Genomic DNA, 16,153 nt, shown 5'->3' with positions numbered 1-16,153 from the left:
GTTTCAAGCCAATTGTCGTTGGTGGAAATCCTGCTGGTGTGGAGGTCAGTTCATCTATCTCGAGGGTCTTGCGGGGCATCAGACTGGGTCGTGAGGCCGAGCTAGCTCTAGTCATCAGCCGACTGCCATCAACTCGACGCCCAGACAGGAGCGCGGAGAGCTATTTGGGTATTTGAAGTGCGCAATGTCCCGGGTGTTCGTCTGGTCTGTTGTATGCTTCTTCCAACCTCAACCCTCCATCCTCATCGTTCATTTGCCAAGATGGTCTGGTTCAACCAAGCAGCCCTCGTCCTCAGCAGCGCGCTGCTCGTGGCCGACGTGCTCCCCGTCGGGGCTGTGCGGACCATCATCCCCAAGACGAGCTTCGACTCGCAGTCCAACTTCGATGCCGACTGGAACTATCTCTACCCCTGGGGCAGCGACCACAATGGCGGCGCGCGCATGACCAAGGACAACGTCAAGTTCAGCGGCGGCACGCTCACCCTCACGGCGAACAAGGTCAGCGGCCAGAAGCCGGCGACGCACGGCGGCCAGCAGATCGCCATCAACTACCTCAGCGGCGCGATCCACGCCAAGGAGCACTTCAACGTCTCCAAGGGCGGCGGCTACGACTTCAGCGCCGAACTCAAGGCGACCACGACCAAGGGCACATGGCCCGCCTTCTGGTTGACCGCCGTGCAGGGCTGGCCGCCTGAGATCGACATGGCCGAGTGGAAGGGCAGCGGCAAGATCAGCTTCAACACCTTCAACACGAGCTCAATCGTGACGGCCAAGGACGTCAACTACCCAAGCCCCGGCAACTTCCACAGCATCAAGGTTGAGACGAGGGATCTCAACGGCAAGGATGTGCAGGCCAAATTCTACATGGACGGCAACCTCATCACGACGCAAGTCGGCGCTGGATATTTCGGAAAGCCGATGTACTTGTGAGTTTGATTCCTGATGCCGGATATCCGGTAGGAAAGTTTGAGGGTGATTACTGACTTGAAATGAAGGATTATTAACTTGCAAATGGAGGGATCTTCCGGTTCGCCCGGCCCAAGTGGGAGTAAGTGGAATAAGCTTTCTGTCAAGTTAAATTGCGACGATGCTAACGAGTCGTGTAGGCACCGAGTTCCAGGTGCGCAACCTCGAGGTGCTCAGCTACAACCCGTGATATGACGAAATACGGGCATGAGAGCGTGTTTTTGAATTGTTCATATATGGATTACCACTGTATTTACTTCGATACGGGGCCATCGCGTCCCACGTACATATCTCCCTGCGCTACGGCGCATTGCATGGTCAACGAAATTTCGACTTCAAACTTCGAAGTTGGTTCCTGATTAAAGTGCTTCTGGTGTGCTCGCCGCCCTACTGACTCGGGTCCCTCATGAGAACTCTCCTCGCCCAGCCATGATCCTTCCTCGATGGCCGCTTATCGGCAGGGAGCTCCCGCATCCACGTGTCACGGATGTCTGCAAGCATGGTCTTCTGCTCCTAGCACTCGGATAAGATTAGTTATCACGTGTAGGAAGGTTCAACATACCATACTGAGGGGATGCTCTACTGGCGTCAAGATGATGAATTGCTCCTGAAAAGGGTTCTGTTCAAGTGAAGGTCAGCCCCAGACGACAAATCTGGCTCCTCACTCACCCAGCTGACTGTCAAATCTTGTCGGGGACAATGCTGGCGGATCGCATCTAGGATTTCTGTAACCTTGTCAGCGTAGTCCACAGGGTTAGTCTTCCCCTTTTCTGAGAACTCCAGACAAAATGTCTCGCAACAGAGTGGTTTCCCCATGGCTGCGACTGATATCCTTGAAAAGGATGAAATGGCTGGAGATAATTCTGCTTTCAGCATCTGATACTTCCGAATTTATGGCTTGTTTATGATGTTGGGCCAAACGCTGGTCATGGAAGAATGGAAGCTGTGATTTATAGAGTGTTCCATGGACTCGTGACATGTGCCACCTTTGGTAACCTCTGAGTGAATGTTTGAGGTTCTTCAGACCTATTTGGTCCTGAATACAGGTGGGTGAAAATGACAGTGGAATCTGGCTACAAAGCTGCTGTACTCACATGGCCAAGGACAAGCACCTTGATAAGTCGCTAAAAAGGCTCCTTTCAAGGCATCTCCCATTAGAGAGAACAATAAGAAGAAAAGAGCAAGTCCACCCTACACAATGTCAAAGGAGAAAGTCTTGGTACAGCAAAGCAAAGGAAAGCAATCATTCACTTCAGTGGCCCGGGTTGCACAAAATAGGCAGCTATATGAGCTGTGCATAAAGAAGCTCTGTGCACAAAGTGGTGCAGCTTACCTAAGACCTGCCACCTTTCTGAGCACATGACCTGGTGTCTGTTTCGCGTCCAGCCATCTCAGTCGGGTTCTCTCCCCTGTCACTTTTCCACCCGCCCCCACCAGTCTTTCTCGCGCCTCTTTCTCGTCAGATTCATTCTCCTAGCCTTGACCGACGATGCGAAACGACAATGACGCGCTCTAAAACCCTCGCAGCCGCTGAAAAGAAGGCCCTCCAGGGCAAGAACGAATCGCAAGACAGCCAGTATGTCCTGGACCAATACAGGGTCGTGTATGGGATCGGCGTGGTACGTAGGGCCATTTTTGCTTTTTCCTGTGGCGTTCCTCCAAGTGGAGGCGCTTTTTCTGCCTGCCCTGGACGTGTTTTGGGGCATTGCTGCCACTGGATTGATTGCAACATTTGCTAGCACTGCGACGATGCAGGCATTGCTGCGACCATGCGCTAACTGATTCGGGCGCCAATACAGACAAGCAGTTCGCCGCCGAGGCCATCAACATTATCGCGACAAAACAGTCGAGAGAGCAGAAGGCGTCGCGACTCGCCTTCAACTTTCCAGTCTAATCCTCCGAGCAGAGCGACCGGTCAGCCCATTTCTCAATCGGTACTGAGCAGCGCGCTTCCAGCGACTGGAACCGGAAACGCGGTGGGTGATTGTTCCCCCACTTGGGAAGCAGGGATTCCTTTCCGGGATGGCACTGACCAAGACAGCTACCCCAGCAGGACTTTATTCGCGAGGGCCTATCGGTCGCGTCACTTCCCGCTGCCGCCGCTACGGATGCCGGAGGCCAAGATCGCGGCCCAGATCCCCAAACAACATCCTTTGCCTCAGCTGCGCCAGGGCCGCCCGACGCGACAAATTTTGTCAAGCCGCCGTTGGCCCCGATCCGCGACGACGAGGCGATAGATCCTCAAACCGAACCCACCCCCGCACCATGCGCCCTCGACGAAACATCTCGGCAGCCGAAGAAAGTCAATGTCTCGCCTCGATCATCGCGCTCCGTGTCTCGCAAAAAAGCCAAGATGGACGTGTCACAGCAGTCGCCGACTCAAGATAACGACGAACGAGATTACCAGAACTACTACGATGGCCCGTCCTTCGTCGAGACGAGCCCCATCTCACAAGACGCCGTGACCCAGAGTTGCCCTCCCCACGACGAAGATTCGGGCCCAGTGAACTTTGGCAACCTCAGCCACCTGATCCAGGAAGAGACGCAGCCGGAGGAAGAACCCTCATCGATACCTGACGATGTCAATTTGGCTACGGGCCGAGGGGCCTGGCGCAGGTCCAGCTCCCAACAACACTCCTCCGTCCAACGAACCGATATCGACTCTCCTCTGCCCAACACAGCGCAGCCGCCACAGACACCCGCCAATAACCCCTTTGCGGGCATTAAGAAGCTCGGAGACCCTGCTTTGGTAGGATCACAATTGTTCGGCCAAACCCAGTTTTCGTCAGCCGTCAAGCGATTCAGCCCTACCTCCTCGAGACCGTCTCCGCACGTGTACGCTCACAACTCCATCTCGCCAAACGTCGCTGAGACGTCACCGCTTAAGAATCGGTATAACATAGCGTCCTCTATGCCTCCGTCGAGCCCGCAGATTACTAGGACTGAGTCGCTGGATCGTCAGGAACGCAGCCCGAGTGTTGGTCAACCCGATGATGGCACGGTGCCCGAATCACCACAATATGCAACGGCCAACACACGAGTGCGCCCGGAGCCCCAGGAAGAATACAAGAGCGCGAAGGAGCCGCAGAGAAGAAGACTCAGCAATGAAGCCGAGGACGTGATGTCTGGGGACGATACGGATGATTTTGGGGATGATTTGGACGATGCCTTGAGACGCAGAAGACTCGTTGCACAAAAGCAAGAAGCAGCGTCGAAACAGCTTGCCAATATCCGTGTTGGACGCCGCAGTGAGCGCCGTTCCGTCGAGGTGCCTTCAACGACTAAGAGACCAAGAGCCACCCGAGCAGGACGATACCGCGGACGTCGTGTTGCGACTACATCAGACGACGACGCGGATGAGTTTACTGTTGCTGATTCTCAGGGACAAGAAAACCAGCGGCCGCGTTCACGGGCATCGCCTGATCTCGGGAACGGCAAACCGGGAATCGTGTCGAGTAACGAAAAAGTTCCTGACAGTACAGGCGCCACCCAGAAGTCGAATACTGCTGGCGCAGTCCCGGAAACGGAGAGTTCGGGCAACAGCTCGCGCCTCAAGGACGTTATTCCCGAGACGAGCCCTACCAACACGCAGTCACATCCTGAGCCTGCGGTCATAGCATCATCTGACCAGCCCTTGGCGAAACGCCACGCTGAGCCTGTCGGGGAACCGGAAGTCCCTGCGGAAACCGCCAGTCAAGACAGAGCCCCCCAGGAGGTCGAGGACGAGGTTGAGAGAAATACAGAAGAAGTTGTGGCAGCAGTTGAGCCAGCCAAAGAGCCCGACACCGAGCTATCAGAGCCTGCGCCTGTGCAACCTTCGCGCAGGTCTGGCCGCAAACCCCGACCAACGCCAAAGGCTCAATCATTGAAGACCACAGCACGTGCAGCTGTATCTTTGAAGTCTGCTAACACGGAGGGTCGCGAGGGTCGCAACTCAGGAGAAGGCACTGCTCAGCATGCCATAGTTCCTGCCGAGGAGCCGATTATGGCGCAAGACGGAGTCACCAAGGAAGAGGCACCTGCCCCAGCAGATGCTCTCGCTGTTGAGGACCAACCTGCCCTTCCATCTTCCCCTCCCATTCCCAAGACTCGGTCCAAGAACAAGACGTCTCCAGCCATCATTAGCCAGAACAAACCAACAGAGAATAATCCCGCAACGCCAGATACCCATCAATCACCGACTGCTGCTGAGCCTCCCGGGTCGACCTCGACGTTGAGTGATCTCACAGCTACGCCAGCACCATCGGACAAGACCTCTCCGGCTACCCAAGAATCCGTCGAGCTTCCGCCGCTTTCCCCCGAAAAGCCGACACGTGGACGCCAGTCCGCAAAGTCCTTGTCGAGAGTCACCACAGGATCACGCGTGGCCAAGCCCAGCACTCGAAGACAGAGCCGCAGGAGCACGCGTCTTGATAGTGCCTCGACTGACGAGCTGACCCGGTCACCTTCTGTTACGGGCTTCGAGAATAGTATCATCCAACCCCCGAAGCAAAGTGCACGCGGCAGCCGTCTCTCAATGTTGTCGTATACTTCCAAAGATGGCGGCGGTGCCAAGATCTTCGCAGGCATGGCCTTTGCCATATCATTTCAGTCGAAGAAAGACGGCGAGAAGCCGGACCAATACGAGCACCGTTTGGGACAGAGCCGAGATGTTGAAAAGATGATTTCACAAGCTGGTGGACATCTGCTTACCAACGGCTTCGACGAATTGTTCGAAGCAAACGCACTGAAGAGCACGTCAACCAGCCCGGCATCGGATGGAACAGAGGTAACCCCTCTGACCTTGACACCCTGGGCCCAGTCGCTCGGCTTCACAGCCCTGATTGCAGATGGTCACTCTCGAAAGGTTAAGTACATGCAAGCTCTTGCTCTAGGACTACCTTGTATTTCGGATCGATGGGTAGCCACCTGCGTGGCGAAGGGAACAGTGGTAGATTGGCTTCCATACCTGCTTTGTGCAGGACAGTCAACCTTCCTTCGAGACGCCATCCGCTCTCGCTCCCTGGCACCCTACTCGGCCACCGAGGCACGACTTGGCGATGTCGTCGAACGCAGGCCAAAGATGTTGGAGGGAAGCAAGATCCTCCTGGTGATGAAGAAGTCCAGAGCGGAGGATAAGAAGATGCCATACGTTTTCCTAGCACATGTCTTGGGTGCTACGCTGTCGCGAGCCTACAATCTCGAGGAAGCAAAGGAGACGCTCAAGCAACGAGAAGAGCTAGACGACCCTTTCGACTGGGTATACGTCGACGAGCACACCGGAACCGAGGAGGGGCTATTCAGCTCCGCCGCCCCCAACACGAAGCCCTCTAAGAAGAGAAAGCGGCCAGCTGCGCCCGTCAAGGACGAGGCAGACCGAGCCCCGAAGCGGATCAGAACCTTGAGCGACGAGCTGGTCATCCAGAGCCTCATTCTCGGCCGGATGATTGAGGAGGGCGAGCTCGATGCGTGAGCTCTGCATTGGAGCAATTGTACTAGTACTGTGTATAGGGATTAAAAGGAGACAATAGGGTTTGTCAAGTAGCATCGGTATGGCGTTGGGCGGAAGGGCAATAGGACGATACCTTGTAGGCGGGTTGGCGAACCCGGACAAGACGATACGAGGGCATGTGTACTATAGGCATGAATCAAGAAAGGCTTTAAGCCATTGCATACATGGATTTTAGTCTCGCTGTGCTGTTATTGTCGCGATTGATAAGCTACTGGCGGTTCGTGAACTTGGTGGCTGGTCGTCCAGGTCCGCAACCCCTATTCTCTGAGTTCGCCCGTTTTTCCCTTCATTTCTGATCGTCTGTTACCCTCGCCCGTCGGCCCCGTCCATCGCACCTGTTTGTCTCCGTCTCCGCCTCTGTCTCCTGGTTCTGCGTGTCGTCGCTGTCGTCGCTGTCGTCGCTGTCGTCGCTGTCGTCGCTTGATGTCCTTGGGAGTCCTCGTCTGTTGTCCTCGGCTCTCGCCATCATCTCTCGCCATCGTCCGCCATCGTCGTCCCTCTGTCTCCCTGTCTCTTAGCTCCATGTGCCATCGCTGTCTCCAAATGTCGTCGCTGTTGCTGTCGCTGTTTCTGGTGGTGTCTCCGACATCGTTTCTGGCTGTCCATGACCCCCTAATAGGGGAAACATGTATGGCCTCCCCCCGGCAATTTCCCCGCCACAGGACTAAAGCAGCAACTTACTTTTGAATCTATTCGGAATGTGCGCCACCAGCCAACAGGTTGCCCACCCATGAGTAGCACCGTAGATGGCTCTGTCCCGTATGTCTCGTCGGCAAGTGTATAAAGCCCCAGATCGCCCGCCAAGAAGCTCTTTCTGTTTCTTCTTCTTCTTTTCTTCGTCCGCTTTCAATCAAAGATTTTCGCTTCGCTGTTTCGCTTTTTCGCCGCTTTTTGCTTTCTTGCTTCTATACACGGTACCACCGCTCCCAGTACATCACAAACAGAAGTCACGATGTCTCCCATTGCTCCTTCCCGCGCCACTCCCGCCCCCCGCCCCTTCTTCAAGTTGGGAAATCCCAACGTAAAGAGCACCATTCGGGTCGAGACCCGCCTCAAGACGGCAGGCCCGGGTGGTGCTCTGGGCAAGCGCTCGAACGCTCCTTCCCGCCCTCCTCTCAAGCCCGCCCCGGCTCACGTCGACGAGAAGACGCGGGTCAGCCAGGCGGGACACAAGAAGTCGAGCAAGCCGGTCAAGCCAGGCAAGTCGGGCAGGGCCCGCAAGGATCCAAAGATCCTCGCCAACCATGGCGACCGCGCGGGCTTCATGCCCATCGCGCAGATGGCAGTCCCGCCTCCTCCTCCTCCCGGTCGTCCCTTCCTCCCCTCTCCCTCCCTCTCGCCTCCTCCTGCTCCTTCCCAGGAGCACCGACCCCCTGCTCCTTTTACAGCAGGCACGGTAATCAGGAAGAGGAAGGCGCCTCCCACGATGCTCCTTCCCATGAGAAGGCCCAAGCCTTACTCCAGATAAGGGAAGGCGCCTTCCTACCTTCCTTCCTTTTTTCCTTCAGCAAGGGATCGAATAAGCACTCGAGAGGGTGCGACAAGAACGACGGACGACGACGAGGACGACAGCGATGACAAGGACGACGATGACGACCAGCGGTGCTTTTTTACAGCGAATATCATTACCTAGCGTTGCTTTTTTGCACTCTTTTTTTTTCACACTCTTTTTTTCACACTCGTTTTCTTTCAGCGAGTGTGTTTTTTTCTTCAGCGACATAAGCGACAAGCGGACCAGGTTTTTCCCCTCTCGGGGTTTTTTTCTTTTTTTCAATATATCACCAGCGGGGATACGTCCCACACGCAAAACTGTTCCTGTGCCTTCCGTGAATGGTGATGTGTGATGTGTTGTGATATGGATATGATGTGCGATATGAGATGTGCGAAGTTCCTGACTGACTGTAGTCCCTGACTGCTGTGACTATCGTCGTCCTGCCTTGGCGTCCTGCTTCCCCGTCTTGTTCCCCTGTCCTTGGTCTTCGTCTCGGCCTGTCGTCTCTGCCTGCCGTCTCTGGCTCCTGTCTCTGGCTCCTGTCTGTATCTCTGACTCTTATTACTGGTCCCTGTTCCCGTTCACATTCCTGTCCATCCCTGATCGCTATCTCTAGACACAACCACCTCTGCTCATCGCCATCTCTGCTTCCCACTTCTCCTAACCACTTCTGCTCTGCATCACTGTCCTCATTGTCAACTAGATCTCTACCTGCACCTTGAACAGCCTCTGAAATAGCGTACTTACCAATCGAAAAAATGAAGAGTGAATGAGAGCGGAGACGACAAAGTCAGGATATTGCACGAGTTTATAAAATCGCCCTTATACATACTTCTCCTGAGTTTGGAAGTATCCCTCCGAGGATGACCAGGCTTAGATTCTTAATTGATGATGTCACTTTTCCCGGACGTTGGGGGAACGGCATATCCCCCAAAATGAAGCACCGTGGAAAAGTTTTCACTCTGACAAAGAGGTTCGTGAAGTCATGTTAAGAACATGAGAGGGGTCATAAGACGGACGAAAGTCAAAGTGAGAAAACCCAGAAGGGAATCACCTTTTTCACGGCCCTCTCGCGTTTCAAACGGCCCCCCCTCCCGGAGTCACCAGAGCATCTACTGAGGAGGGTTTGTTTAACTGTCGCATTTACCAGCTAGACCATTTGGCCCAGCTGAACTGGTTGAAGGTGACTGAGTGAAAGTCGGCCAAGTACTTGGAATTGGATGGGCTTGATTGGAGACGGAGGCACTGGGTTCAGTGAGTTGCGAGTTGGGATGGAGGGGCAGTCCTTCTCAAAACCATGTTAACTGTTAGCAGATCTCCAACTACTTCAATCGGGCTTCAATAACTGACGCAGGTTGCCCACGTTGCCGATGAGGGCTACGGCCAGCTTGAAGTGCCTTGCGCTTTGGAGAAAATGGTGCCCCTGCTCCGGAACCCTTCCGATAACTGGCATGCCACCCTTGTCACCATGCTTGGGAAGGCAGTTCGGGACAATATCACAAACGAGGATCGCCTCGCAACGGAAGGCCCCTACGGAACGGCGGCGCAAATCATCCGCCAGTATCTGGATACTTCGGTTCCCATGAGTATGGACGACCCCATGACGGTCAAGATCATGTACGCTCTGGACTGCGTCCTCAACCATGATCCGGCTATCAAGAGGTACGTCATCTTCGGTGTTGTACGCCTGGGAGTAGTCGAGTGCCCGAACCTAACTTTTGAACAGATATTTGAAGAAGTTTGGGATCTTCCAGAAGGCTGATGAAGCCAGAGTTCAAATGAAGAAGGAGCACATTGTCGGGAGCGGTGGCCGTTCACTTTGTTCCTTCGACCTAGCAAGCCCGGTGTCCAGGAGGATTTCGACCGCAAGATCAGTGGAGGTCTTTTGAGCTTGATCGGCTACCTCGAGTGGCAGAAATTCTGAGGATTGGAGGGAACGGCGAAGTATGGGGCAGTTGGAATCAGCAAAGAGTGAGGCGTCGCTTGTATTGTGTAGTAGAATTTGGAGGCAATCTGCCCTCCTTGATACGATTCTGAGCATGGCCCTGACAGTTTTACGCCGCCACGGCAAATCGATGGTCGTCAGATAAACACCCGAATTACGTCCTGCGTGAATACGGTCATCTTCAAGACTTCTCCAAAACACCTACGATCCAGTCCAACGCCTCCTTACTCGCTTTCAGCCCATACCTGAATGTCAACGGGAAACAATGCATCTGCCCATGCCATGATAGCCACTCGCCTGTCACACCATACTCTTTGCACTTATTTCTGAATGCTACAGCTTCAGGTTGTAACACATCGTTAGACCCAGTCAAACCGTGGACCTTGACTCCGTGGCGAACGAGGTACATGAGATCAGCCTGAATAGGGGACACGCGAGGATCCTCAAAGCTCCAATCCAATCGACCAGACGATGGCTTCTCGTGCGAATTGCTACCATCGCTCACTGGTCCAGGGCACCACGTCTTCGCTGTATCGTGGATACACCCGTGGGTATGTATGGGATCAACCTTATCCGCCTTTTTGATCTCTTCCATCTCGTGTCGTAGATCTGTAGTTGGACTCATAGCGAGGATGGCGACCGGTGGGTTCGCGGTCTCTCCCTCCTGGAACCTCAACGTCCACGTTACCACACAGAGGGCGATGTTGCCGCCTGAACTGTCCCCAGCCACGATGACCCTTTCTCCAGCCTTTTTCGACTCCATCAATAGCCTCTTGTAAACCCTCTCAATCTGAGGGAAGGCCACTGAGACCGGATGTTTGGGCGCCAAGGGATATGAGATGATCGTGACCCTCGTGTCGGGTAAGCGGCGCACGAGCTCGGCGCAGAAGGCCCAGTGATGTTCGCTTGGTGGCATCTGCCACCCTCCGCCCCCGAAGTAAAGAACTCGTCGCTTATAACTTGCCCCGGCACCTTCCTTTCTTTCTGCTGTGGTCTTTGGTGTTATGTCATAAGTCCAGACTCCTTCTACTTCGTTCTCCGTGACGTCGCAGTAACTGCGCGCCCTCTTCGAGGCAGTCAATCGCGTCTTCTCATCTGATCCCTTCTTCGGTTTCATTAATCGGGGCTTGAGGGGCTTCAATACTGCCTGTACGACTCGCGTGAGAAAGTATCGCTCATTTCGCTCCGTCACAGTGAGGCTGGATGCGCTGGTGTGATTGACGGCCTCATTGTGGTCGGGGAATTGGTCGTCTGATGTTGAGGTCTCCATGATGAGGTCTTAGGACTATGAATTCAATCGGCAGCTCCAACTGTCACGGCGAATTCGATGAGGAGATCCAAACGAGGCCGGAATTATTTAGCTTCAACAGTGAGGAATGTTAGCTGTTTTGTTGGATCACGCTTGGCTCGGTTCCACGACGTCATTAGCTCTGGGCGCCTTGACGTCATTTGTGAGACTATTCTCCCGATCACAGCCAGGGTGAGAAGTCCACTCACTAATTTTCTTATTTCAGAATTTAAGAGATCTTGAATTAAGTTGTTGTTTGTTTTTATTTTCATGGATCAAATTACAACTGGCATGCTTCCTTCAGCATGACTCTAGACAACTTCCCATCCAAGATAAATAGCTTGTTCTAACTTCGAGCAGAAAGCTACGACCCTTTCGAGCCCATGAAAGCTGCTATGCTTCTCCCAAATCTTCTGAAAAGTCATTTGTTCTACATCGAGCCCCAAAGATATATGCTTTTTGAAACGAGTGTCTGGGATTGTATCTAAATGAGTGGTCGTTAGAAGCTCAGAAAAGCCTCCATAACTACAAAATGCCGCAACCAGTTCGAAGGATTGCTCTTTCAGTCGGCACCATGTTGAATGGTCCAACACTCCCTGCGGTCATCCCCAAGCGACTGCCTTACTCATGTAGGTGAAACGTTTAGTAAATTCGAACCTTTTCACCCCGGGACTTGATGCATTTCCCTAGCAACGATCCAGCTCCGACACGCTCATAAATCGGCACACCATCTCCATCCTTCTTTGCCTTCGACGCGATTACCAAAACATAGTGAAGCTTCATAGATTCCGAAAGTAGAGGGTCGTTGCTCTTCTGCTTGCCCAAAACCACACACTTGGTATCTGATTGTTGAGATCCACCCGGCCGGTCGAAGACCACATCCCCTGGGACATTGCCAGGCATAGGAAGATCGTAGTCCCGTGCTTCCGCATTCAAAGATACAAATCCACTTTGTGAGTCCGTTCTGGTTCCTCCATTCAAGCCGCCCACACCTAAGGACCATGGAGACCCGAGGTCCTCCCATCGAATGCCACCGAACGGGGGACTGATGTAGTCAATTCCACCTTGGACTGACATCCATGACCATGAAGGGACCTTCACAGTGGGACGACTTTTTGGAAAGTCGATTCGAGTCAGAGCTTTCACTTCGAGACCTCGGCGCCATAGCAAACTTCGTCGAAGCAAGCCACGACCTCGGTTGTCCTTAGCCGCTTCATCGAAAATGCCGTAGCCTCCCTTGACGTTGAGGGCTTTGAGAATTCGGTTCTGCAGTCCACCTACAGCTAGCGGTCTGTCATGTGCATCTGAAAGGCCAAGTCGAGAATATGTCTTGTACAGATGCTGATACCGAAGAACTCTTTCGCCTGCCTTGGCTTTCATGATGACCTCGGGGAAGGTGGAATCACCAAGGAATGCAGCACGTTCGCTGTAATTCGTTAAAAACTCATAGTTAGTTGAGATTCGAAAAGGCGATGAACATCACAGAACTGACTTTCTCATCTTGGTCATTGTCTCGCAACGAACACCATCGCCGCATTCGAAGTACGTCTGCTTGTCGGTGAAATATATAGTTCGTCGGGCAAGCGCATGCTCTTGCAGCACCCATCCTCTCTTGTTCAGAGAACCCTCGAGCACGTCAAGGTTGAAGTCGTCTATACTTTGAGAGATGTAGAATGGTGCTGTCTCCCCATGTTGCAAGACCACTGTGTCTCTTCGGTTTCGATCTTCTGAGAATCCAGCAAAATGGCCAGGAGATCTGCTGGAAGCTATGACGCAGTATGCTCCGCTGTATACGTGCTCCATTCGCTTGGACTCTTCATTGAAATCTCCGTCATCGCCCTGAATGATGCAAAGGGAATCGATCCAAAGGTATGCTTGTCCAAGGGCGCGTGTAACTTGAACAGCGTCTTTGAAAGTGCCGGGAAGAGACTCATATTCCATACCCTTCATGTAACTTTCCTTATTCTCTGTCGTAGTGCAAAAGCGTTTGCCAGTACCCCATTGGTGGGAAAGGGCAATCCATTCCCCGTTGTCGTCATCACGGGGCTCGACAAGCTGCACAAATTCATCCCCTGGCTTTCCAACTGCAATTACTCGGGTGGGCAAGTTTCTGTATGGAGCATCTTGTTGGTCTGAGATGCAACCTTGGTGGGCATTGTCGCAGAGCGTCAGCCATTGTCTCATGATCTCGAAGTGCGCCTCGCTGTTTGCTGCAACTAGTCCCGGATATCCAACTTGTATTTCATTGCTGATCCTTGTCTCGAGATCTGACAACAACAGGAATTAGCGGAGTTTCCGACGCCTATGAGATTTTCATGTACCTGGACTTCTGTGGATAGAAAGAACACTTGGTCCTTCTCTATTCATCCAGATAGAGGAGTTGATGCGCTCGAATGTAACAGTAGGCATATTCCTAGCTACGTTGTGATTCTCGTATGTTTCCCATAATAACCGACAGAGGTCGCATTTTCGGAACTTGCAATTCATCTCCATCTCTTCCAATGTGTATTTAATATGGAAGGCTGGCTCCCAAATGTCTTTGCACATTTTCTCACAAGTATTGCAAAGATCAGATGAAGGCAAAGGACCATTTTCTCGCAAGCCCTTGGACCTGGTAGATGAAAGGACACGCTTGGCGAAGGCATTGTCGATGTCGATGGCCCACTCGTTATCAAGCTTCAGAGGTACCTTAGGTTAGAGGGCATATTGAACAGGAATTGAAGATTTGTAGAAAAAAACATACTTGCTTCAGTGTGGCATCTTGGTAAGTAGATTCCCATTGTTAAAACATAACATCACTCAACTCACAGTCTATTTCATCAGATCAGCTGTGAGTCTGCCGACTCCGAGAGACATTCTATGGCCTCGCATAATACTTACACGCTAGTTAAATGCCTGTGATTAAGTCTTCAGCTGTTCTTTCAACAATGAGGATACTGGAAAGACATGGAGATCAACTCACTCCCTATTGTGCCCAAGAGGTATCATATTTAGTACCCGTTCCAGTTGGAATGAGTGAAGTCGGCGGGCTTGAAGTACTCACGTACTATATGGGTTTAGCCAAGATTTGTTAGTTAAGGAGCGCGAAATCGGCTTACATCCTATATGTTCAATACGCTCTCGGTATCAGCCTACGTGATTTGTTGCGTCGACCCGAATGATTAAGCTAACATACAATCTGGAAGTGAAACGAATTTTTAGCAGATGAACCAAGATATCATGACATGCTCAAGGGAAATTAGCGATCACCAGTTCTGTCCGTGCGGTCGGCACCATCTGGTTGTTAGATGGTGCCTCGGTGTCGATAGTATCTTCGGTTTGATACTCGTATTCTTGTTGGGCGATTCGCTCATCGTCGTCCGGATCCGGGCCTCGGGGTGGATCAGGCTGACCTGTATACCAGTAGCTTTCCTCTTCATCCTCACCTGAAATGTGCAACATTCTGTCTCGAAATTCATCCGCTCGAGCACGCTCCCATCCAGGTGGGCCACGCGACTTGAGAGTCAGCTCGGAGTCCACAGACTCGGAGGGCTCGGTCGGATCTGCCCCGTCAATGACGATGCTTGGTCTGACTAACAAAGATGTTGCCCCGGGGCCATCTCTTGAGCCAGACATATTGAAAGTATTGCTGTAGTTCTCCTTGTTGATGTCACTGGTCCCCCTGTTATCTTTGACGCCAATGTAGCTGCCATTTTGCGGAATGCGGATGTCGTCCGACATGTCCCTCGATGACCCAAGACGTTGCGGTAACTTCACCACAAGCAGCTGGGTCCTGATGAGTTCAAGCAGGTTTCCCAAAGCGGTGGTTCCAGGAGCACAAATGGGGTCTTGTCCCATGTGATCCATCCAAAGGACAGCCACTCTGTGCACACTAGCCTCATTCTGCCTATCTCTGTTGAGCTTCATTTCGTAGAAACGGGTGTTTTCTGAGTTCCCTCCCGATAGGCTCGTGCGAAATTGCCGCAACTGGTCCTTGCCATACATCAACCAGATAAGGAATTCGAGTGTGATGCACCCCATGGCCCAGATGTCATACAGTCGAGATCTTTTCTGCTTCAAACTTTCTGGAACGCCAAGACTAGCACCAGAGACCTTTGCGGCTTCGGGAGGCTCATAGGCCCGGGTGCCTCCACCAGTCGTGGTTTGTTTGCTGCGAAGCATAGTGAAATTATTGTGCAACTTTGCAAGACCCCAGTCGCCGATTTTGAGTGTTCCAATTCCCCCACTGCTGTCATCGTCCTTGAACCACAGTATATTTTCTGGCTTCAAATCCCCGTGTCGAAAGTTCAGTTTGGAGAAAGACTCGGGGTAGTGTGCGGTGTTGATGGCCTCAGCGAGTCCTAGGATTTGTTCTAGTGTGGCTTTGACCAGTTCAGCAGTCAAGCGCGGCCTCTGAAAGCTTTTCCACAAGTCCCAAAGGTTGCCGCCGTTTGCCCATTCGAGCATCAGAAAATGGCTTTCCTCTCCAGGTTCACCCAGTCGAAACGCGGTATGGAAACGAACAATATGAGGATGGTTCAACTGGTTCATCTGTTGAAGTATCCTGGCCTCCTTTTCCCAACTTTTGGCCTGTCTCAGGTGGTCCTCATCCCTGTCACGCATCTCCTTGATAGCCACATACTCAGGGCATACGAAATTCTGTTCGTTCTGTAATGAAACTGTGATTAGCATCATACAACAATCCCTCCTGATTCCAAAGTAGGCCTACCTCAACTGTCGGGCCGATTAGATGGGATGGATGGATCTTGTAACCGGTGACCTGCCCAAAGGCGCCATTGCTGCTTTGGGGAAGCTTCTTCGTGAATGGAAGAACACAGTCAGATTCCAAGTTGCGGTTAAAGACAGCTGTGGAGAACACAGGGCACAAGAATTCCCACTGCTTTTGGAGGAAATCTTCCAAAGCTGTGTGAGTCCATATGAACTTTCCGTCTCTGCTTGAATCGTCGGCATTGGCGATGCTGCTGGCGGCGG

At 52.6% G+C, this 16,153-nt stretch overlaps 6 protein-coding genes across 6 annotated transcripts; 4 read left to right on the top strand and 2 right to left on the bottom strand.

The window, feature by feature from the left end:
* Positions 1 to 261: 261 nt before the first annotated feature.
* On the top strand, positions 262 to 1,156 carry EN3GAL (Galactan endo-beta-1,3-galactanase; the record flags this gene model as incomplete). Its single annotated transcript, XM_037319520.1, has 3 exons — positions 262 to 926; positions 996 to 1,048; positions 1,107 to 1,156. 3 exons carry the CDS (start codon positions 262 to 264, stop codon positions 1,154 to 1,156), a joined length of 768 nt encoding a protein of 255 aa, XP_037182100.1.
* A 197-nt stretch (positions 1,157 to 1,353) lies between these two features.
* Positions 1,354 to 1,782, bottom strand: CGCA056_v004264 (uncharacterized protein; the record flags this gene model as incomplete). The annotated part of the gene is made up of 3 exons (XM_037319519.1): positions 1,354 to 1,479; positions 1,529 to 1,585; positions 1,636 to 1,782. The coding sequence occupies 3 exons, from the start codon at positions 1,780 to 1,782 to the stop codon at positions 1,354 to 1,356; spliced, it is 330 nt and encodes a 109-aa protein (XP_037182101.1).
* Positions 1,783 to 2,468: 686 nt separating this feature from the next.
* On the top strand, positions 2,469 to 6,418 carry crb2 (DNA repair protein crb2; the record flags this gene model as incomplete). The annotated part of the gene is made up of 2 exons (XM_037319518.1): positions 2,469 to 2,585; positions 3,008 to 6,418. The coding sequence occupies 2 exons, from the start codon at positions 2,469 to 2,471 to the stop codon at positions 6,416 to 6,418; spliced, it is 3,528 nt and encodes a 1,175-aa protein (XP_037182102.1).
* Positions 6,419 to 7,409: 991 nt separating this feature from the next.
* Positions 7,410 to 7,925, top strand: CGCA056_v004262 (uncharacterized protein; the record flags this gene model as incomplete). The annotated part of the gene is made up of 1 exon (XM_037319517.1): positions 7,410 to 7,925. One exon carries the CDS (start codon positions 7,410 to 7,412, stop codon positions 7,923 to 7,925), a length of 516 nt encoding a protein of 171 aa, XP_037182103.1.
* Positions 7,926 to 9,246: 1,321 nt separating this feature from the next.
* On the top strand, positions 9,247 to 9,838 carry CGCA056_v004261 (uncharacterized protein; the record flags this gene model as incomplete). The annotated part of the gene is made up of 3 exons (XM_037319516.1): positions 9,247 to 9,255; positions 9,304 to 9,611; positions 9,676 to 9,838. 3 exons carry the CDS (start codon positions 9,247 to 9,249, stop codon positions 9,836 to 9,838), a joined length of 480 nt encoding a protein of 159 aa, XP_037182104.1.
* Positions 9,839 to 10,075: 237 nt separating this feature from the next.
* Positions 10,076 to 11,164, bottom strand: est-2 (Esterase; the record flags this gene model as incomplete). Its single annotated transcript, XM_037319515.1, has 1 exon — positions 10,076 to 11,164. The coding sequence occupies one exon, from the start codon at positions 11,162 to 11,164 to the stop codon at positions 10,076 to 10,078; it is 1,089 nt and encodes a 362-aa protein (XP_037182105.1).
* Positions 11,165 to 16,153: the final 4,989 nt, after the last annotated feature.

This window comes from Colletotrichum aenigma (assembly GCF_013390185.1).
Source record: "Colletotrichum aenigma strain Cg56 chromosome Unknown KSG_Cg56_contig03, whole genome shotgun sequence".
Taxonomy (NCBI): Eukaryota; Fungi; Ascomycota; class Sordariomycetes; order Glomerellales; family Glomerellaceae; genus Colletotrichum; species Colletotrichum aenigma.
This window is presented reverse-complemented; position numbering and strand designations above follow the sequence as displayed.